At 42.3% G+C, this 21,997-nt stretch overlaps 2 protein-coding genes and 1 non-coding gene across 3 annotated transcripts; 1 reads left to right on the top strand and 2 right to left on the bottom strand.

Annotated features, from left to right (window-relative positions):
* Positions 1 to 814: 814 nt before the first annotated feature.
* Positions 815 to 1,543, bottom strand: LOC139918600 (transcription factor Sox-14). Its single transcript, XM_071908023.1, has one exon. The coding sequence runs from the start codon at positions 1,532 to 1,534 to the stop codon at positions 815 to 817; it is 720 nt and encodes a 239-aa protein (XP_071764124.1). The 5' UTR covers positions 1,535 to 1,543.
* A 6,870-nt stretch (positions 1,544 to 8,413) lies between these two features.
* Positions 8,414 to 8,485, bottom strand: trnap-ugg (transfer RNA proline (anticodon UGG)). Its single transcript has one exon. It is a non-coding gene; the product is annotated as a tRNA-Pro (tRNA).
* Positions 8,486 to 10,697: 2,212 nt separating this feature from the next.
* septin2 (septin 2) lies at positions 10,698 to 21,929 on the top strand. The gene is made up of 13 exons (XM_071908028.2): positions 10,698 to 10,821; positions 11,889 to 11,930; positions 12,941 to 13,055; positions 14,959 to 15,045; positions 15,365 to 15,488; positions 15,712 to 15,846; positions 16,035 to 16,152; positions 16,533 to 16,634; positions 16,904 to 17,049; positions 18,151 to 18,234; positions 19,483 to 19,543; positions 20,045 to 20,131; positions 20,364 to 21,929. The coding sequence occupies exons 2-12, from the start codon at positions 11,907 to 11,909 to the stop codon at positions 20,117 to 20,119; spliced, it is 1,071 nt and encodes a 356-aa protein (XP_071764129.1). The 5' UTR covers positions 10,698 to 10,821; positions 11,889 to 11,906; the 3' UTR covers positions 20,120 to 20,131; positions 20,364 to 21,929.
* Positions 21,930 to 21,997: the final 68 nt, after the last annotated feature.

The following is a 21,997-nucleotide window of genomic DNA, read 5'->3' as shown; positions in this document are numbered from 1 at the left end:
GACAGTCCTTCATTGACAAGTTTATTATTTCCAATCTCAGTTAAAAATAAAACATGTTTACATGTTACTGTCCCAATGTAAAGAACCTAACAGTGCAAAATTAGACTTAACTCATTTTCTGTCTCAGGACAAATAAACATGTCAAAAACACTGATTGACTCTTGCAGGTTTCCTCTGCCCTCCTATGGCCACTAAGGGAGACTTTGGAGGAATAGCTTGATGTTTATTGGACTCACTACAGGCGGTAATGTGGACACAAATAAAATGTTTGTCAGCTGGCCAGTTGGTTTATATCAATTAATTCGATTTTTGTGTTATGTATGGTCACCGTCTATGCACGTCTATTATTTTAAACTGTTTTGAATTTATTTTCTTGTCAAGAGTAACAAAATAACACTTTTACATAAAGCCACATAGAACTGGAAAGTTTTGGAGATCTTTACTCTGCAGTGTATTTACAGGGAATAAATATTACAGTATTACACCTAACGAGTAACCACTATAATATTACTGTTGGGACTCATAGTGTGTTTGTGGTATTCAGTAGTGAATTTATAGTGACCATATCTCATACTTTATAGAATTTTTATCTCTTATGGTAACGCTATAATACTCCTTTCGGATATTATGTATGTAGTTTACAGTTTTGCTGTGATATTTGTATAGTATCCTTCTAAAATGTATTATAGGATTACTGTAGCTGTTATATATTACCATATTACCATAGACATAAGCAGGCCTCCTTGTGCGCAAACTTTTTTCCATCGTGACCGTGCCTTTTCAAAACGTCCAAGCTCGTGCTGTACTTGCAGTGTCACACACTTGAGCTGGGCGAGGTGTACGAGTCTATGCCCGCCTTGGCCACGCCGCCCGGGAAAAGAATATAGGCTACCTGAGGCTGTAAACTGGCTGCAGACCACGCGCTACAGCTACACGGCACCACATACCCCGGGTTGGAGGGGGACGGGTGGGTGTGGGTGTGCTGTCCGGGACAAGCCAAGCCCCCAATCCCTCCAGTCTGGTATCCAAATGTGTGCGCGCTGTAGGGCAAGGCGCTCGCGGCCAGTGTGTGCGGTATCTCCGTGAGGCGCGGGACAGCTCCGGTGCTGAACTGCCCGACCGGGTCCAAGAGCGAGTACGACGACGAAGCGGGAGCGAGGAGGGCTCGGGCTTTCTCCCCCGGGGCAAGAAAAGAGTCCATGGAAAATCCTTTCAAGTGCTCGGCTGCGTCCCCGAGTAGAGAAGGCAGCGGGAAAACGAACCGGTCCCTCTTCAGTAAACTCTTGGGCTTGCGCCGGGGTCGGTACTTGTAGTCCGGGTGCTCCTTCATGTGCTGAGCCCGCAGCCTCTTGGCCTCGTCGATGTACGGACGCTTCTCGGAGTCGGAGAGCAGCTTCCACTCCGCGCCGAGTCTCTTGCTGATTTCGGAGTTGTGCATCTTTGGGTTTTCCTGGGCCATCTTTCGCCTCTGGCCTCTGGACCACACCATGAAGGCGTTCATGGGTCTCTTGATGTGATCTAAAGGTTTTGCCATTTCCAAAACTGACACGACATAAACCAAAACACACACCAAACCTGTTCTTGAATGAGTGTTCACCTCTCCAAAAAGCTCATGCTCCTGTCGTGCGTAAAAGGAAAGGTGGCACACCGGTGAAACAAGTCTCAAAGACGGATTCACTTAAGAAATAAATATTTACTCATTGGGCTTTGTTAGGAAAACATTTACAAGCCGTGTATTCCAAAAGGAGTTGGACGCATTTACACGAAGTGGAAAAGAAAAACCACGAAAGCGCAAAGCGAGGGCGCATGAATGGGAGTCACACAAGAGCAAGTTGGAAGCTTGTTATGGATGGTGCGGGGCATGTCAGCCACACATCACCACTCCACTGTCACGTCGGGCCAAGCCAATGGGAGTGAGAGGGAGCACTGTAATCCCTTCACAAAAAGTAACTGTACAACATTTCTGAGGGATAGCCTACCCCCCCTTTTTTTTCTCCTCTCCAACATTTAGTCTCTCCAAATCTCTATTGAGGCGAGTGGAGGCACGCATGGAACAAGTGAAGAAAGCAACATATTCTGCCACACAGCACACAAAAATAGAAAATCTAAATAAAAAGCTGTTACGGAATTCAAATGTTGATCTGTACAAAAAAGAAGCCACTTTGTACTGCAGCTGCCCATGGTCCTGTTATAACCACTGCCTTATTTGCTCAGTTATGAACTTCACAAGTTGAATTTATTGGATCTGAGAGGAATGAACTGCATGTTTTAGTGCTGCTCAGCCAATTTATTGAATAGAATTAAAGCACAAAGCCTGTGGCGTGCAGGTGCATCAATGGGCTGAGGCTCCTGTTGCTGCAGGTTCAAATCTGACTCACAATCTTTGATGCATAATCACCCTCAAGTTTTAATTTCTCAGTTTATCAACTTGGCTTCAAAACTGACCTGTTTAACACAGAAACCCGCAGACATTCTTTACCATGCCATGCAATTTTCCTAATATGTGTATGAGCTGCTCACCTCTCCCTCATCCATCACTTCATAGCCAACAAAATCAATACTAATCACAGCCATAATTCACTGGGCCTGGGTGACTCCATTGATTGTTACAGTTTTCATAATTACTATCCCTTATCTGATCAAATATATACTTTGGCCATCTTATCTGTTATTGAAATGACATTGATAGAGAAATACCTGAATGGCATTGCCATAATAATAAAGCAGCCAACTTATCTACACATTGTATAAATGTGTGCACTGGTCTGTCTGTCCAGAAGATAGCAGTATTTCTAAATAATAACATAGGGGATTATGTAGTAGATTACTTCAGCTGTTAAGGAGCTAATTTTAGGAGGATGAATTAAATATTGTCTTTCTGGGTGCAGTTGGGTGTCTATGTGTAAGTGGAAGCCCCTCGGCCTCCACAAAGCCACCTAAAAGGATTATTACCATGACAGAAGCATGATGTGTTTCTCTGCAGACGGACCTGTGGCAGTTAGCCGGAGCTGCTGCTGCTGGCTCTGGTTAGATATCAGGATACCGGCGAGGAGGAGGCCTTTATTTCATTTACCTCCGACAATCAATGGCGCGGCGGGCCTCTTCAAAGGCAAAATAAATGGACATAAAAGATCCAGTGGCGCACACCGCATCAGTGGTGGAGATGATAAGACGTTTTCAAAAAGCATTTTTGGGAGGCAAGCTGTGTTTCTTTGGAGCAGACGGGCTGGAGGGATAAACCGGCTGGCAGCAGGGGTCAGACAGTTGATCTCTCTGCTCTCTGTGCCGTTATCTACTGTGCTGTGGGTTCAGGCCGCAGACGCAGGAGGCGCCCACCGCCACACAGAGGCAATGATTACTTCCACAGAGGAACAATGTCTTTGAGAGTTTTCGACAGTGAGGAGAAAGAGTGTCTGAGGCACGACAACATGAGAGATGGATTACACGAAGGATGGCATGAGCAAATTATGTGATTGTATTTAAGCTGTCTCTTGGAAGCCGTTAGATACCATCGTTGGTCAAGTTTGTTTTATTTCTGGGTAAAGTTATCAGCAGTTTGATTTGGGGGAAACAGAGAGTGTGGGCTTTGTAGGGAGTCTTTTTGTGTACTAGTCAGTGTTTGGTGTGACTTCTAAGAAAGGGCGGCGTTTCAACTCCGGAGAGATGAGGGGGGGAAACGGGTAATAAGAAAAACTGCCAGCAGCACAAAATGGCCGTCGTAATCCGGTTATCCCCCGGGCTCTAAAGATACTGGTCCTCTCCTTAGGAGTCTATCTTTTCTTCTTATGTCAAAACTGTCCTCCATGCACTCAGGTGGATTAAGGAGTCACACTGTAGAAAGAAATTGACAGGTACAGAAAGACCTGGGGGTGAAAAGGAAATGAAAGACGACACAGAGGAGAAAGAGACAGGTTGGGCGCTCTGGCCAGGGAGCGTGCCAATTTCTGTCCGACAAGAAAGGAATCTATCAGCTAAACTCCATGCTGTGGTAAAAAAATGCTGATGTTTAATACAAATTCACCTCACTGATTAATTGAAAAGTTATTGGCCTCGCTGTTTGCCAAAATCACAGATTACATATGCCATTGTTTCTCTGAGTGGTTGAGGTGTTTGACAACTGTATTGTCCACTGAACCTGAAGCATGTCCAGTGGTGTGTTATATTAAAATTAACTTACAGTAGATTGAATCCTTGATGGATTATATGTGCATATCATCTCTTATCTATCCCATTGTTGAAAGAGAGACCTGGACAAAGAGGAACTACCTTCACTTTGGCTGTATAGAAAGATGCTGGACAAACCACAGGGTTTTCTGCAGCTCTCAGGTCAGCCCACTGCCCAAAAAGGCCCAGAATTTATTCACTGATTATGTTTCTTAATTGAATAATAATAAAAAAAGAAGGTGAAATTAAACAAAATAAATGAATAAAATAAACAAACAAGGTCCTAAGATATGTCTATGCAATTTTCACATTCATCTATTGTACATTTTTAATAGGACTTGGTTGGATGCCTCTCAGATCCCCTACATTTTGATGATGTGTATTGGTGACTGGAGCGGGCGTTCTTCTCCTGTTATCTCCGTTCTGTTCTGTTGGATTATCCACAGTCAAGCAGAGAGCAGAGGAGTGGGAGAAAATGAATTATTGACACGCAAATACAAGTTCCCAGACTCTCCGAACAGACTCCGATAAGATCATGATGCAAGGCTGAAGAGGCAGACGTGATAAAAGCAAAGCCAAGGTCCTCATATGGAAATGTGGCCCGCTGCTCAGGTCTGTCAGTGTTTTCACTGTGAGCAGTAATGCCTATATCCTTATCTATATACAGCTTGCTTCACCTACAACTTACCAGATCAATTTGTTGTGCTTTGCTGCACATCGTGGTAAACCTCATTCCTGATGGAGAAAGGCGTGATGTGCTACAGGCCCAAAACCTTTTCACCCCCTTTTTCCTTCTTATCTTTTTTTTTGTCACTTTTCCTTCATTGCTGATTGTGAAAATCAGTGAGTTGAAGGGAGGGAAATGATTTTCTCTTAACCCTATAGTCTACATTGAAACCCTGTTATTGTATACTGTTCAATGTGTTTGTGGTTGCTCCACATCCTATCTGATAATATGAAAAGTTCAGAAGCATCCATACTTCAAATTTTGTCATTTCAGCTCCCTATAAATACATAGAAATCCAAAGTGGCGCAAGACTCCTAGGCATCTTTCAAGAAAAAAAAACAACCGTTCAAGTCTGACAAGAGTTTCTGACACTTCTGAGCGGTCCATTAGGAAACATTTCAGGGGGAAAATCCCCAAGATTTTCCGGGCTCTGGGGGGGATTTCACTAAATCTTGTGCTTATTCTCATGATACTTAGGAAAAGTAAAGCGGTTTTAATAGCTTTCCCCCTGACACATTGATGGTGGAATATGCTTTGGCTCTGTGGCAGATAGCTTCAATCCCGAGGGGGGTTGAGAGAGCGAGGGAGAGAGAGAGAGAGAGAGAGAGAGAGAGAGAGAGAGAGAGATGGGCTCATCGCAGCCTGCCGGTACGCTCTCATAAGGCCCCATCTAGGCTAAATTAATACACTTCCTCCAACATCTGAGGATAAACCTGAGGGCCATATTACTGTGGCAGCCCCTATCAGCCGGCTTGTAATACAACCGAGTCAGCAGTCAATGAGATACATTTGCAACCAGGCATTTGTCAGCGACTCAGTGCCATACAGCCAGGAGATTTAAAATGTCCTGCAGTAAATTAAGTGCTGCTTGAAAAGTGAAAGGTGCCGGCTAAGCAGGCCGCTGCTTACTTTAAATGGCAGACTGGTTAAGGGGGTGATGATGGTGTGGTGATGGGGTTGGGGTGGAGGGAGGGACACTAAGCTGGAGGGGGTTGAAGCTTTTTTTCTGGTTCTGGGTCCACTGCATTTTCCGCATTTAGAGAATATTTGCTTGAAGGAGCAGGCAAAAGAATGAAATAATAATCTCTCATGACCCTCAAACTAACACAACTATCAAGTGGATTGGTTGTAATCTGAACAAAATGCACATGCTGGTTGTCTTTTGTCTATAATATTACTTCTGGGTAACATGCAGTGATGCTGCAATCTACTACAGCAGAGAACTGGTTTCTAGTCCTTTGCTGATTTTGCTGACCCTACTCAGGAACTGGAATATTTCTGAGGGATTCATAGTCAAGCTGAGAAGGGAAAACACCTCTCACAAGTATGTGTGTAATAAGGATAAGGTAGATTTGTCCTCTTTAGCTGTATTAATTGCCTAGTTAAATTAGGTTGCCAGAGGTTCATACCTCTGCCAATACTCGGGGAGCAGAGAAACGCGACTCTCTGACATCCAGTGTGATCGCTGCAGAGGGATGATCTGCTGTGATTCAGGGAGACGCTGAGAAAAGCCATTAATACCTTCAGGTATTAAGGCGACGACTTGATTAAAAGACTAGCTGTTACTGTATGCAAATGAGCCATTGGTGGGAAAGTTATCAGTGTCCAGGTTTAAGCAGGAGGAAGAGAAGCTGTATGTTTTCAGCTGATTAGGCGCCGCATGAAGTGGTGGAGTTAATGGAGAGGGTGGAGGTAAGGTGTGACACAGAGAGAGAGAGAGAGAGAGAGAGAGAGAGAGAGATCATTGAAGCATGGAAAAAAGTCATCTGAGAAGAATTTTATGAATTCAGTGTGTCACTTTCTGATGAGACGGGAAAAGTCAATGTTGAAAGAGGCAAGCATGAAACTTTACATACAGATATTTTACTGGAGTTTTGACTTTATCTACCAATAGTCAGTCTCAAGATGGACAATATAGTCTGTGGTCCCACAAATCATTTCTGCTGCCTGTCCCTACAACTTGGACAGAGATGGGTAAGAAAATGTTCATGACCTCTGACCCCGCTGCATGGAATAGCCTGCTAAAAGACTAGAAAACTGAAAGAACTGGAACTGCGGAAGACAAATCTGTTGGAAACACTTTGATGAAAGTGACTATTTTAGCGTTGTGCAACTGATTCTCCTCTATCTCCATCTTCCTCTCCCCTCACATTTGATTAGATTGTCTATTACTAATTATGAGGCAAAATGTTCACTAAAAACTAAAATAACAACCTGCCTACCAGGAAGCCAACACCACTGCACGAAACTGCTGTTTTCTATGCCTTTCTTCCTCTCTCCTCCACCTCTCTCTCTCTCTCTCTCTCTCTCTATCTCCTCTTCCCTCCCTCGTCTCTCTCTCCTCTTATCATGCTTAACCCTCTCTCTCTCTCTCTCTTGCTCTCTCTCTTCGAGGTATGGGATTACATTCCAGTGTCCATTTAAAAACCCGGGAATTATCAGCAACTTCCATTCTTATTCATAGCAGAACAGGATTCCTGGTGCCGTGTTAAGAGGGCGGGTACGGGGGAGAGGCACTTAAAATATAGAGATCCTCATGCGCTTCATAATATGAGGCCCTTCTGCAAATGACAGAGCATGGTGCCACTAAGAGGCTTATGGTATAATGAAAACAGTGTTCCTCCCGCGGCGATGATATGCTTGCTGCCACAGAAAGGGAGAAGAGGCTGGTATTTACCGAGATATTGCCTGGACTCATGTTAAGTAGAGCGGTGGCTGTCCTGAGCCAGACAGGAGGGATGGGACCGGAGACGCTGTCACAACAGCAGGCTCAGATAAGCCCCAACTGGGCCAGGACAGACAAGCATGAAAGTGAGCATATTTTTAAGTCTCCCAGATGCTCCTCCTGTGCCATTGGAGTGAGATTATGTCGAGAATGAGTGTAGGCAGGTGGATTTGGTGCCCAGAAGAGATGATTGTGTTCATTTGGAAGCACATTTTCTGAGCTTGTGGGAACCAAATGATGTCTTTCCCTTTACACAGGTGACGTGGAGTCTATGCAGTAAGTAAAGCAGATAGCGGACCTAAAGGAGGACTTAGATTTAGAGACCCTCTGTCCCCGAACTGAGCATCGCCCTTGTAACACTTTGATTTAATTCATCCTGTGTCCAAATGGTTTCCATCTTGTAGTAAACTGTGGATGATACACGTGGATGATGACAAAACCTATCCTTGTTGCATGAGAGAATGAGCAACCATACTAGAGCCCAAATGGAAATGTATGAAGCTAAATTATAGGATTAGTAGGTTACAGATGAAATGACGCCTTATACAAAAACGGCCAGTCCAGAGTCCAGTTTATAATAAATGGCAACTTGAAATAAACTTTAATACTAGTAATTGCAGTACTGAGGAAGCCCACAAGAGGCCAGTGTAACAGCGCTTTACAGTCCACAGACATGACCAGCTGACAAACAACAAAGCGTATTTTTGCAGATAAATGGCATATAACACAAAAGCAACATACGGACCGGAGGAATTGTATTATTTGATAAAGACGCTGTTTAGCTGCAGCAAAAAGGTGGGCTCGTCCGGGATTTGAACCCGGGACCTCTCGCACCCAAAGCGAGAATCATACCCCTAGACCAACGAGCCGCTTGTAAGAAAGATGCTGGAGGTTGAGAAAATAGACTTTGTAATACGAGAAAATTGTCTGAACATAGCATGAAGTTATTTTCTTTTAGTACGACAGCAAAGTTAAACATGCGTGTCAAGAATTTGCTGCCACGCATCACATTACATTCCTCTGAACTTGGCTATTAGCCAGCTGGTGGACATTAGCTCAGCTGGGTGAGCAAGACAGTCTGATTTATCAGCAAGTGGTGACAAACCGAACCCGATTCAGCACTATTCAGTATTGTAGAGTGAAGCTAAGGTGTCTTAGTAAAGCCTGGACATCATGATTTACCATAATATGAATGCACCGGGTGCGTGTCAGACCCAGACAGACGCACCAAACATGAAACCGGACGCGATGTATGACTCAAAACCTGAGTTTCAGTTTCAGTGAATCAGTGAATTAATTGTGGGGCTCAAAGGAAAGGACACAGACAAGAGTTTGGTTTTAAATTGTAATGTTCACTGTTTGAAACAAAGGACAAACCTATTATGCAGGAAGGAACACATCCAGTAAGTTGGTCATCCACTTTGTTCACACTCTGCCCTGACATGATACATGTGGGTATACAATACATCAGAAAACAAGCACCATAATTCATTCAACACATAAACATAAGGTTCAGCTTTAATAATGTAGTCTCTCAGCACCTTTAATGACTTCATATTAGTTACAAGATATAATAATACAAGATGACAGAGGAGCTGTAGCGACTGAAACAGGGAGAGGACATTTTCCTGGTCCTGTTTGTTCAAGTTTCCTTTGCTCTCCTTGTGGATGGACCTCACATTTCCAAAGGCACAATTATTATTATTTTTTACATACTAGATATTTCTTTATATATTAAGCTCATGCTCTTATGCAGAGCAACATACACTGGGTTTAGTGTCTTTCTGAAGACCTTTTAAGGGGAAAACTGAAGGGACATCTTTACACTTTATAGTGGTTTCCATATCTGTATTCACCTGCCAAGCCTCGCTCTCAAAAAATATAGAGTAGGCTAACAATGATCTTAAAAGGATCCTCATTTTAGAAATAAATTTAGCAGGATGTGTGTGTGTGTGTGTGTGTGTGTGTGTGTGTGTGCAAATACAGTCAGGTTACAACACAGTAAACAGACTGTGAGAATGAAGGTGGGACTCCTTTTGAAACAAATATTGTGGCTAGCTGCTTTGTCCAGGGGGCATTCACATTCAATCAACTATTTTTCAGTGAAAGTATAACCAGGAGCTCTGTCGCCCTCTATTGGCCAGCTGCCACTGAGACAGGTTCAAGTATCAGTTCTCTGTAAAGGTGACTGTGAAAGCACCCAGGCGACATTTTCTGCTTCAGAACTGATAACACTACTGTACAGTAAAAATCATTTGGATATAATAATTCAAACATTCAGTGAATCCACTAAATTAATTCACAAATCACTGTCTCAGATTTTACATGTTCATGACATCAGAGTTTCAAGTCATAGTTCTCTGTTTTCTGGCTATAGGATGTAAATGGTTCATGTTCACTGGACTGTCCCACACAATAACAATACTATGATATTCCACTTTAAATCAGACTGTAAGTGTGAGACCATATGCAACAAATATGACCTCTCCCCTCTCCACAATTAGGCTTTATTAAAATTGACAAAACCTAATAGCTACACAAAATGGGATGTTTTCCCTCTCTCACCAAGCACTGAAGGTTTTTATTTAGTGCTTTTAAGCAGCTAAGCACCTAGCCAGCTGCTTGTTCTGTTGAAGTCCATGCACTTACCAGGCTGCTGAGTGAAGACTGAATAATTATTTTGTACTTGTCAATGGGGAAATGAATGGGAATGAACTCCACATTGATGGTGACTGGGAAAAGGCAAAGAAAACAGAGGATAAAAAAATGAGAAGAACCATGGCAGTCCTATAGTATATTTTAGAAGGATAATATACAAATATCACAGCAAAAATATATATAATATAAGTCCCTATGGTAATATTATAATACTATAATGATTTTTCTTTTGGGGCAATTGTTTACATGATTGTTCATGTGTCTTTCCTCTAAGTGTTACCAATTCATCATAATGTTCATGGCTTATAATGAGCTGCTATTTATAATACATTCTGTAATTATTAAACCAGTAGGCTGCTACTATCAATAGTAGAAAGCTATTCACGGTGCTGGCCCTGCCTTTGCTCGCGCCCAGTGCATTGTGGTCCGTGCTAAGGAAGCTGCACCGGAATCTGAAGAATTTGAGGTGTCCGCCACAAGTCTACGGTTCATCCCCAGCCAGTCTCTCTGCACCTCTCTGTATTACTCGTTACAGGCGGTCTGTAAGGTAACGCAACATATTTCAGCAATTCATCGCGAATTAAGTTGTTTGAGTCGTGTTTTGTTCACGGTATCGTAGCTAAACCGACACTAACATCCTGCGAGAGAAGCCGCTTAGCTAACGTTAGTGGTTAAGGCTAGCTTGCCTTTAGCTTTAATGAATAGCGACCGTTGTCAAATCGCTTTGATTTTAGTTAGTTTGACATTTTTAGCGCTTTGCAGCACCAGCCATTCACATCAGATACAAAGGTTTTCATGGCAGCAGTTCATGGCAGAAATTAGCATCCGTGCATTTCACTCTTTCACATTACATTAGCTCGTTGCCGTTAGTTAATTTGAACTCCCATTCCAATATCAGTCACTCGTCGACTCTCAGGGGCGTAACGTTAACTACAGATTCTCATTTTAAACTCTGATTCAGATTGTTAGGATTCTATAGATAAGTTAGCTTAAATGCATTTCCAATGCAGAAAGTCTACGTTAGTTGACGCTAGTTTTCTGACCAGGCAACAAAGTAAAGCGTTACTATAGCCTGGCCAACTAGCAACTTCTGTCGTTTTTATCCCAGCGGATTAGATAATGACTAGACACTACTAAAACCCCTCTGCACAGTCTGAATGGGGTGGCCCTATGTTTGGTATAATCACGCCAGACAGCTAATTTCAGCTCAGTTGGGCGGTTTGCATAAAAGTCACTGACAGAGAAAACAGCTGCAACTGCTAGCCAGGTATTAACCACATAGGATACTAACTGTAGAGCCTTTGGGATGGGTAACATAAAACAGCTCTTATCTTCAAGTCAAAGTTTTGCAGTGGGCCGTTGTTGTAATCTGCCCATGCAACCGACAGGAAAAGAGTGTCAATTTTTTAGTGGTGACACAGCTCTCTCACAAACCATTCTGAGCACAAACCAGACTTCCTGTCTCACACACAAACAGGCCTCTAGTCCTACTATGGGTTAGCTCCATTTTATAAAAGGTCTGTAGACCTAGTGCGTTGTGAAGATGCAATAGCTTGTTGAAGAGCTCTATCAAAGTATGTCAGTCAGTGTGTAATCAAATCTTTCCTCTTACAGGTTTAAAGAGCAGAAAAAATGTCTCAGGCAGACAAAATGAAGGTAAGCCCCAGAGAACAACTAAATGGATATTTTCCATCTGAACTGATACAATGCAGTAATACCAGATTCCTTTTTCTGTTTCATTGACTGTCTTTCTTGTGTAATGGCTCAGCAGTAATATGAGAAAGCAAGGGTTTGTCTGTTCAATCTATCCTGTTTTAGGGTTAGACTTCATTTTAGGGATTAAATGGACCCAGAATTTCCATTCATTTCTATATGACATTTTGTGCTTTCCTGCATTTCTCCCAATATTTCCTGTATTTTAGTGTTGTTCTTAAGACATCCCTAGTGAGTGCCACAGAGAAATACTACTCGGTCAATGCTGGGCCATTCAGACAGATGCTCAGTGCTGATCTTCTTCCCCATGACTCATGTTGCGTCGCAGCCTGAGTTGAAAGGCCTGAAGGCAGAACGAGAACACACTGCTTTCTCAGGCTTATCAGTCACACTGCTCTGCTGAAAGCAGGGGGAAGGGAGGGTTTGTAGTCTTATTAAACAGCGTAGCCAAACACTAGCTAACTAATAAGCAAAAATGTACATTTGATTTGAATTTTCCACTGCATTGCATTGTGGGTATCACAAGTACTGTTAGACAATATCCTATTGGCCCACCCAGTAGCCTCTTTACCAGTCTGAACACTCTTCTCCTTACATGTAGTAAAGGGTCATAAACATTGGAATGATGGGCGGACGGTCTTTTGCAAATAGACAGCAGATCAAGTCAGTGTTGCCTCCTCTAAACATATGAGCTGTTAGTGAACAGATGTCTTCTCAGAGGTTTCTGCTCCAGCAGTGATAGCTGGCTGTCATGTTTCTGCTATTATGCAAAGCAAAACCTTCTTCAACTTAAAACAGGCCTGAATTTGGGTTTATCATGTGACAAAGATAAGTTCCAGTCAAAGTGTTTATTATGCGCAAAGCAATATTCTCTTTGAATTTAATTTGAATTTAACACCAAGAATTGAAGAGTTATTACTGACTTGTATCGCTTTGTTATGTTTATTCCAAAGCAGGGGCAGTTCACCAACCCCGAGACCCCGGGGTACGTTGGTTTTGCCAACCTGCCTAATCAGGTTCATCGCAAGTCAGTCAAGAAGGGCTTTGAGTTCACCCTCATGGTCGTTGGTGAGTGTGCTGTCACAGTTCTTCTGACATTCTCTCATACTTCATCCTTTTTGTGTCATTATGGGTTATTAATTATATTTAGCATGGAAAATTAACATGAATCTCAGTGACAACGCGGTTCAAGAGCCCCTCTCAGACTGTAAGCACTTTAGGAATGTCACAGCTAGAGTAAACATGAACACTTGAGGAATGCATTTTGTTTTTTTTGTCTCTTGGCGTTTAATGGAAAGAGAGTAACTTATCTGAGTGTCAAAGAGGAAATGAGAGATTTTCTCTCAGTGCATGGTATGTTGTCCTAGATATGTGAAGACATGAGTGTTATGACTCTTTCAGCTTCACGACTTGCTTATTAGATGTTTTCAGATTTATAACTAGCTGATTATTCATAAACCTTGTGATGTTTGAGTTGATCAGTTGCTACTCTTGTATACTTCCTATTCCTAATTTCCTACTCATGACATTTTTACAACACATTGTCTTCTGTGCAAAACCGCCATAGCTCCTTTTGTTTGTATGTCATAGAGTGAGTAAGCAAGGTGTGTTTTCTTTGAGCCTGTGTGCATGAATAGTGTATATTTGTGTTCATGAAGGCTTTTTGATCAGCAGGATATGGCCCATGTCACATTTAGTGTACTTGTTCAGCTGGTGTCAGCAGCAATGTAAACTCTGGATGTGAGTTCTCTGATTGTGTGACAGCCCCCCCTCCCCCCTCCCCCCTCTCCCCTCCCACACACACGCACACACAAACACACAAACACACACAACCCCTGCCTCTCTATATGGGGGAGGGTAGAAGCCCTCTTGTCCACTGCTCATCTCTTTGCTTTAAAATAAACTAGTGAGGAATGTGGCCTGTGGGCCTTGGGGGATTGATTCACAGTGGACTTGGCCTGCCTCTCCCACTACTGCAAGAATACTTATGGAGTGTTTGTTTAACCTTCTATGAGCAGAGTTCTTAAATAAGTGTTTCCTTTACATTTATTTAGCTGTGGTGCCCCCCACAGCTGGAAAGTTGTCCCCACAGTTAGAAAAAATGTAAATACAATGAAAATTCATCATCACGACCCCCCAGACACAAAAAATTCTACAGGAAACACTATGAACGTTTCTTTTCAACCTGGGATCCAAATGAGAAATCAGTTCTGTCCCGTGGGACCCAGGCTAATAAAAACATACTGCTACTATAGTCAAGTTGTCAACTTAAAAAACTGAAGTTAATTAAATGACATTAATACACATGGCAGCTAAGCACATACTGTTGCTTTCTCCACAGGCACATCATCAATGTCATGAATGAATGAAGGAGTAAATGAAATGCAAATAACTTAAGAGCAGCCTAATGCAGCAAGCATGATGGAGAATTAGAGTTTAGTTTCATGTGCAAACTTGAGCTTTTTGCCTGAATACTTACATGAAGATGATAATGTTATGTAATTAACAATGTTAATCCTTGCTGGTAAAATTAATGAAATACACCAGAAGTCTTTCTCTTAACTTTTAAGACTGAATGACTATTAACACAAGCACTCCTTCCTCAAATGCTAGGTTTGCTTACTTAACCACCTGAGATAGTTCTGGGAAAGACTAATGGACAAACCAGATTTAGCACCATGCTAATGCATTCTTCCATGTTGTATGAGGCCTAATGTCGGTCACAAGGAGCCGTTATGTTTCCTGCAGTACAGTCAGGATCTCCTCTGTTCTATTTGTGGCCTAAATTGGAAATTGGAGTGACTTGGTACTAGAGACAAAGATAAAACTGAACCCTGAATTACCTCTTTGTTTTGTTGTTGTTGTTGTTGTTGTTTTTTTGGGTTTAGGCTTAGGAGGAGAGATGAGGAATTCCCCTAACCAGACAATCATTAGGATGATGATGGTTATTTATTGTCTCCTCTGTCAATAGGTGAGTCTGGACTTGGAAAATCCACTCTGATCAACAGCCTCTTCCTCACTGACCTGTACCCTGAGAGAGTCATCCCTGGAGCGGCAGGTAAAACATACACACACACACGCACGCACACACACACAGGTGCACAAACAGGAGTTTGTGATGCACTACTTCTGTCTCTTGATTTTATGATCCTTGTTTTTAACTGTTTTTTTGTACCTTGACTTGACGCTTGACTTGACTCACACACACACACACAAGCACAAACTTGACTCAAACTGATCTTAGTGGAGCCATTCAGTTAAATTTCATGCACATTATTCCTAACCTAAAGAGCCAGTGACCTAAACGCCCAACCAAGTATCTCTCTAACCTTCTCACTGCTTTGTTTTTATTTGCTCTTTTCCTCTTCTGTTGACAGAGAAGATAGAACGGACTGTTCAGATCGAGGCGTCTACGGTGGAAATTGAGGAGCGAGGAGTGAAGCTCCGCCTTACTGTGGTTGACACACCAGGATACGGAGACGCCATCAACAGCCAGGACTGGTATGAAATCCTTTTAGGGAGTCTGGTGATGAGGGAAAGAGGTATTTTTAAATGGAACAGAATTCACATAATGTTAATCCTGTGATCATGGACAGTAATGGTCCACTAATCTTGAACAGTTTAGTTTAGGTTTGTGAATTAAGGAGAGCAATAGGTGAATTTGTTTCCGGCACATATTCGTTCTGGTAATAGTATACTGTGACATGTATTCTTTCTTTTCCAGTTTCAGCACCATTATCAGCTACATCGACGACCAGTTTGAGCGCTACCTCCACGATGAGAGTGGTCTGAATCGTAGACACATCGTAGACAACAGAGTTCACTGCTGCTTCTATTTTATCTCCCCGCTGGGCCATGGGTGAGTCCGGAGGCAGACGCTTGCACACGCGTAACGTTTCAGTTCATAAAAGTTGCAGTCAAGTTCCCCTGTGTTTCACTATTAAACACACAACTTCCCCTCTTTTCACTCTCTGCCACTCATAAATCCTCACTTGTACCCTCCATCTCTTTTCACCCATCTGCCCGTCTGTTTCCTGTCCCTCCCAGCCTGAAGCCCCTGGATGTCCAGTTCATGAAGGCCATCCACAATAAGGTCAATGTGGTCCCTGTCATCGCCAAAGCTGACACACTCACCCTCAGGGAGAGGGAGAGGCTCAAGCGCAGGGTGAGGACAACAGAGTGGACCATTGTGCAGCATCTTTTCCAATTACTGAGATGAAACTAGCAATTATCATTCATCACTGCTATAGCCTTCCAGTGCATCAGAATATGTACTGTAAACACTGTACCATGATGAGGTATTCTGTTAAAAATGGAAGACCAAAAGACAGATAAACCCCAACGGGACATGCAGTGTGATGGCAGACTTGTCAAAAATTGTTTTCATTAAAAGAAGTGTCTTTCTTAAAGGTCATCAAGCTAAAGTGTTTTTCTCTCACCAAGGATATCAGTAAAGTTCTTTCAGTCTTCAGTCCTGTGCAAACAGGATATAATAGGTCCTTATTCATGTATGTAAAGCCTAATTACCTGTGTTCGGTCCTTTAGATTTTGGATGAGATTGATGAACATGGCATCAAGATCTACCACCTTCCTGATGCCGAGTCAGATGAGGATGAGGACTTCAAAGAGCAGACCAGGATCCTCAAGGTAAACCCTCCCTTCTGCTGCCAAAAGCTTTTCACCACTGAATCCTTTCCAACTAAAGTCAACATAAGTTGATATTATTTTACCCCAGGGATGGAAGATTTTGTCAGGAGTAATAAAGGTCAACTTGGTTTGGGCTCTCACCTGTATCCTCTAATAAAACAGAATTAAAATGTCTTTACTCTAGGATCTTATCATTATAAGTGTCATAATTATCTATGTGGGTGATTGAACTATGACAAGCATCCTTTTGTACCACTGCTCTTCTCCAGGCTAGCATCCCATTTGCAGTGGTAGGATCCAACCAGCAGATTGAGGCGAAGGGGAAGAAGGTGAGGGGTCGCCTGTACCCCTGGGGAGTGGTGGAGGTGGAGAACCCAGAACACAACGACTTCCTCAAGCTGCGCACCATGCTGATGTGAGTGGTTAACCAGAAGACAGGTTCACACTCAGTCCTCTCCTTATTCTTGCCAATTGTTATGAGAAGAACAAAAGTAAGACTTAAAGGAAGGTGACACCGAGAGAGTTAACAGACATGAACACGCTTAACCATGCCTATGTATTCCAGTTTTGCTAGAAACTGTGTGGAGAGAAACCGAGAAAAACAAGAGTGGCCAGCTTGCTGAAATATTTGAGAGACTCAGTTTTCCAACATGCCTTGCACTACACTGAGTGCTAGACAAACAACATTATGTCAGGGGGTGGCTAATTCAAAGATGGGGCACGGCCAACCGAAGCAGGAGAGGAGAGAAAAATATTGTTTGCTTAGCACAAAGCTAACTAACTTAGTTGGACTAGCAATAGTTGGCAAGGAGACCTAGGAAAAAAGAAAAATGAACCAAACATGCCTGTCGCTTGGTCAGTGCCTGGTTGTGACAAAAAAGTCATTGTCTTACACAAAGCATAGCAAAGTGCATACAATTACACAGACATGCATGACCCATAGGCCAGATATTACATAACAGCTTATGATTGCAGTATTCATGTTGTGTGTCATGTTTGTCAAGTTAGCATAGTTTAGCCAGTGGTTAGTCATGTGCCCTCTCGGTCCAGCTGGTTTCTTTCTATTTTGCCAGTTTATCCTGTCGGTTGTGCAGAGGTATGTTTCCAAAACGCCACTGTCCATGTGTCCATCAAAATTTTGATGCCGAGTAACATGGCTGCTCTTCTGCTCTGTTGTGTGGTGTTGCCTTCCTTTGAGAGAGATGTGATTCAATATTGACCTGCACCATTGGGCAGGTTAGTGTACGTTTCTCTCTGTGGGATGCACTTGACAGGTGGTGTGCTGTACATTTGCTTATGTATGGCTCGTATTTATGCTATTCAAAGCAATGCCCTCTGTGTTGTTTATGCCTGTGATTGCATGACATAATGTAGAGCAACTTCATCATGCATTGATTCATTGACATCACCACCAGCACCCACAGATGCCCATTTAACTCTGTCAAACACTGATTGATTGTTGCTTTCTTTACACTGTAAGAGTATTTATTGATCGGTTTTCCACAACCCCCCCCAGCACCCACATGCAGGATCTGCAGGAAGTGACCCAGGACCTTCACTATGAGAACTTCCGCTCGGAGCGCCTCAAACGGGGCGGCAGGTTGTCCTCCCATGGTTACGTTCTGCCTCTGTCTCCTGCGTACGTACTTGTCTGTCAGCCTGCCTTTCTGCACCTCCCCCACCTCAAACAGCAGACCTCCCATAATGTACAGTGGTATTATAAATCCACCAAAGCGCCATAGCCAGGCACATACACACACACACACAGCTGGAAGGTAACTGTTACAGCTGTAATGTAAGCCAGCTAGAGTCACAAGCCTTTTGTATACAGAAACGAACTATAAAGGGATATAAATATAAAGGGATAATGTTCCCCCAGTCAGGCTGAAACTGTGGTAGCAGAAAATGGCTTGTATTCTTTTTCTTCTGTTATTGATTCATATTATGTTATTTAACTAGTTACATTAATATTACAGTTCTGTAGTACAGTAGCTCTAACTCATCATTTTGCATGTTTACTGTACACAAATTGGCCCTGGTAGTGAGTTAGAACTGAACCTTATTATGGGCTGTTATGGTTTAACATGGTTAGTAGGTAGTTGGACAGCATGTGTAGTTTGAGAAACTTTAGAGATTGTAAATAGGATTACTATGTATGTCATTTAACCTAGTGTGGGTATATCATCATTTAACCTTCAATGTAGACCAAAAAGATTCTTTTAGACTTTCCTCTAAAGCCAACCCAGGATAAGGGAGTGGTTTTACTGTCTTCCCATTGCCTCGCCATCTGTCCAATGATGGCTGTCTGGTCTTGATTTGTCCAATCCCATGAGTGGACTGTTGGAGGTACCGTTTTTCTACGGGGGAGGTATCACTGTTCCCCTGACTCTTGCACTTGCCGCTTTTCTCTTGAATCTTGCCTCTGTAGCTTGCCTCTTTCACCTCTTTGTAGTAATTTGTTGTAGACTCCCACTTTTCTCCCGTGATCTTCTTTCAAAGAAAAACTTCACTAACCCACTGACTCCCTTTTCACTTTCTATATGTTGCTTTTTCATGTCTGCTTGATGCTACTTGAAATGGCACCACATGCGCTTTCTCACACGCAGGCATACATGCACATTGTATGTATGTTGGAGTTCTCACTCCACCCTACTTCTCTGCTGATTCTGTCATCAAGATGCTTTATAAATTGTTGTCACACAATGTGATTTTACACTGTATGGAAACTTCTCTGACCACACATTCAATATATGAACTTACTATTATTTGTGATTATTACCAGTACATTCTGTAGAGCTGTTGGATGTTGATTCTGTAGCCCGTAACTATACCTGTGTCATTGCTCCAGGAAGGGACCAGAGCCGGAGGAAATGGACAAGGATATAATCTTGCAGGAGAAGGAGGCTGAGGTGGGATATTTCAGCCGTTACTTTTTCCTTATTTAGAGGGCATTCCTTTCCCCTAGATGCACCTGTTTTGCTCTGATGCTGTTCAGCATCCTAAAACTCTCTTACACGTACACTGTCCTACCGGTCTCAATTTCAAAATTGTGCACATGTAAACATTAGCAATACATTGACACAAGACATTCAATGCAATGAATTCAGAGCTTCAATGGCAATGTACCTATGTATGTTCTCTGTCTTACTCTGGTAAAAGACAATTTCATAGTTGATTTATATTCAAGCAGTCCAAATGGCAGTATTGGTTTCTAGTCAGTGATTGGTAAGTGGGACAGTTAATGATAACACTGTTGGCTAGAATTAAGTTTAAGGGGGAAAATCTTGATAAATTCCACAAAATTGCCAATCTACATGGCCTCAAATTCTTGGTTGTGTATCAAAGCCCAAATGAATGTTCTTTGTTCTTGTTGTAAGTGCAGTTGTTGTACCCATGTCATCCCTGTACAGTTGAGACGAATGCAGGAGATGATTGCCAAGATGCAGGCCCAGATGCAGAAGCAGGGAGACGGAGAGGACGTGTGAAACCCCCATGATGTGAGCAGGACCTACACACACAACACTCACTCTGACACAAACACAGAGCAGCACACTGCACTATATTTACACCTGAACAGTGGTACACCCAATTTTCTGCTTTTGCAACTTGAATACACAAATGAGACGGTTAACATTAAATGCTGATCTTTTCAGAGGTCTGACTTGATGTTAAGAATCCTAAGATGTGAATGCTAACATGTCTTGTTCTTCCTTCTTTCTTTCCTCTCAGGTATTTGAGCCACAGCTTGAGTTTGACCAGAGACGGACGATGGCAGAAAAGGAGCGGAAGCTAGAGAAGGATACTGGTCATTGACTCTTACTGCTTGCCACTATCTTAGTTTATTTCACTCCTACATGGGATTTGGATTTCTTTTTTATACATATATATATTCAAACAGTATTATGTTTATATATTTACACACGGTTCTCTCTCTAAAATTCCATATTTTTATTTCTTCATTTATTGAATTATTGCCAGTTACTCAAATGAAGTAATATGACCCATCTTTAAACATGGAGACATATCTTTTTTTTTTTAATACAAAGCCACTGGGATGTTATTTTTTCCTTCTGTTTTTGTTTCCTTTTTGCTATTGAGAAAGCCAAAGTCTTGCTGCTGCTCCTCAGTGCTGTTGTTTATGGCGGTCCTTTTGGCCCCAAAACCAACGCGGATAATGTGCTAACTGTTGTTCTGGGAGAGCGCTCAAATGGGAGTCAACTACTGTACTGTGAAAAGTTAGCAGCTCTTGTTTTTTTTCAAGAGCAAAAATGGCTAAACCCATTTTTATTAGTTATGCCAATGGTTGAAGATTCTTTTTGTCAAAAGATAACATTTTCAGAGAAGATCCTCTGGTAAGAGGTGAAAACACAAGCTTCCCTTTAACTTGTGAGTGTCCATCCTCTTCAGTGTTATTCTTATCCCACTCGTCTGCACGCAAGTCTTGACCCTGTCTGAATTGCCAATGTGCGGTAAACCAATTCCAGGTGAATTTTCCCTCAAAAGCTGTCTTAGGATCACCTTCCCCTCTCCTTTCCTAACCTTGTCCATTAATGCAACTCCCAGATCAGTGTCAGTAAGGACAGTTTCATCCTACTTCTGTTGGGCTTCCTCTGATTTGATATGACTGATACACACTGTGACCCTTGACCTCCTACAGTCTTCCTGTAGACCTAAGAAATGAAGGACAGACAAACCAGGGTGTTTCTGACTGTAACTCTGTAGGGTGCTTTTAATCAACAAGGCTTATTTTCTCCCTGTGTCCCCCTACATTGTAAAGTGAATCGGTGTTGAGTGTCCTAACATGTTGAATTCAAATGTGGTATTGAGTATAACACGTCAACAAGCAGATATACTGTATTCCTCCCCAGTTTTGTGAAGTTACATGACAGTATCTGTTCTGTGGAGGTCATGCCGTTAGAATTGCCTAATTCTAGAACAATGTTGCCAGGCAACAGCAGCTTTTCGGATGTTCTATCCATAGAATTCTGTCATATCCCAGGAACCATAAACTATTTTGCGCTTCCATGTTTCAGTGACATAACTCTCTCATTCAAGGGTCTGGGCAAGAGATTTTGAGAATTATAAACTTTTGGCTGTCCCAATTGCTAAGTACTTTGCGGTTTCCATGACTACAAAGGAGGTTAAAGGTGATCCGATGGGGTCAATGTAGCCAACATCTCCCTCACCAGCCAAAAAGTTCTTAACATTCCTCTTTGTGCTGTTTTATCCAATAATAAAGTACCACATAAAGTTCTTGATGCATATCTTGTAATAAACATTTTTATTAAACTTGCAGTCTTCTGTGACTTAAGCTTTTTTTTTTAATCTCTCCTTGTCCAAGTAATTTCAAGAAGCATACATCT

This window comes from Centroberyx gerrardi, chromosome 13 (assembly GCF_048128805.1).
Source record: "Centroberyx gerrardi isolate f3 chromosome 13, fCenGer3.hap1.cur.20231027, whole genome shotgun sequence".
Classification (NCBI taxonomy): Eukaryota; Metazoa; Chordata; class Actinopteri; order Beryciformes; family Berycidae; genus Centroberyx; species Centroberyx gerrardi.
The sequence above is the reverse complement of the archived record's forward strand: the minus strand, read 5'-3'. Positions and strand labels throughout refer to the sequence as shown.

Excerpts from the sequence above, each read along its gene's own strand:
- LOC139918600 (XM_071908023.1), bottom strand. The coding sequence starts at position 1,534 with ATGGCAAAACCTTTAGATCACATCAAGAGACCCATGAACGCCTTCATG.
- septin2 (XM_071908028.2), top strand. The coding sequence starts at position 11,907 with ATGTCTCAGGCAGACAAAATGAAG. Across the intron at positions 16,153-16,532 it reads GGGAGAGGCTCAAGCGCAGG|ATTTTGGATGAGATTGATGA; the intron begins GTGAGGACAACA and ends TCGGTCCTTTAG. Across the intron at positions 19,544-20,044 it reads TGCAGGAGAAGGAGGCTGAG|TTGAGACGAATGCAGGAGAT; the intron begins GTGGGATATTTC and ends ATCCCTGTACAG.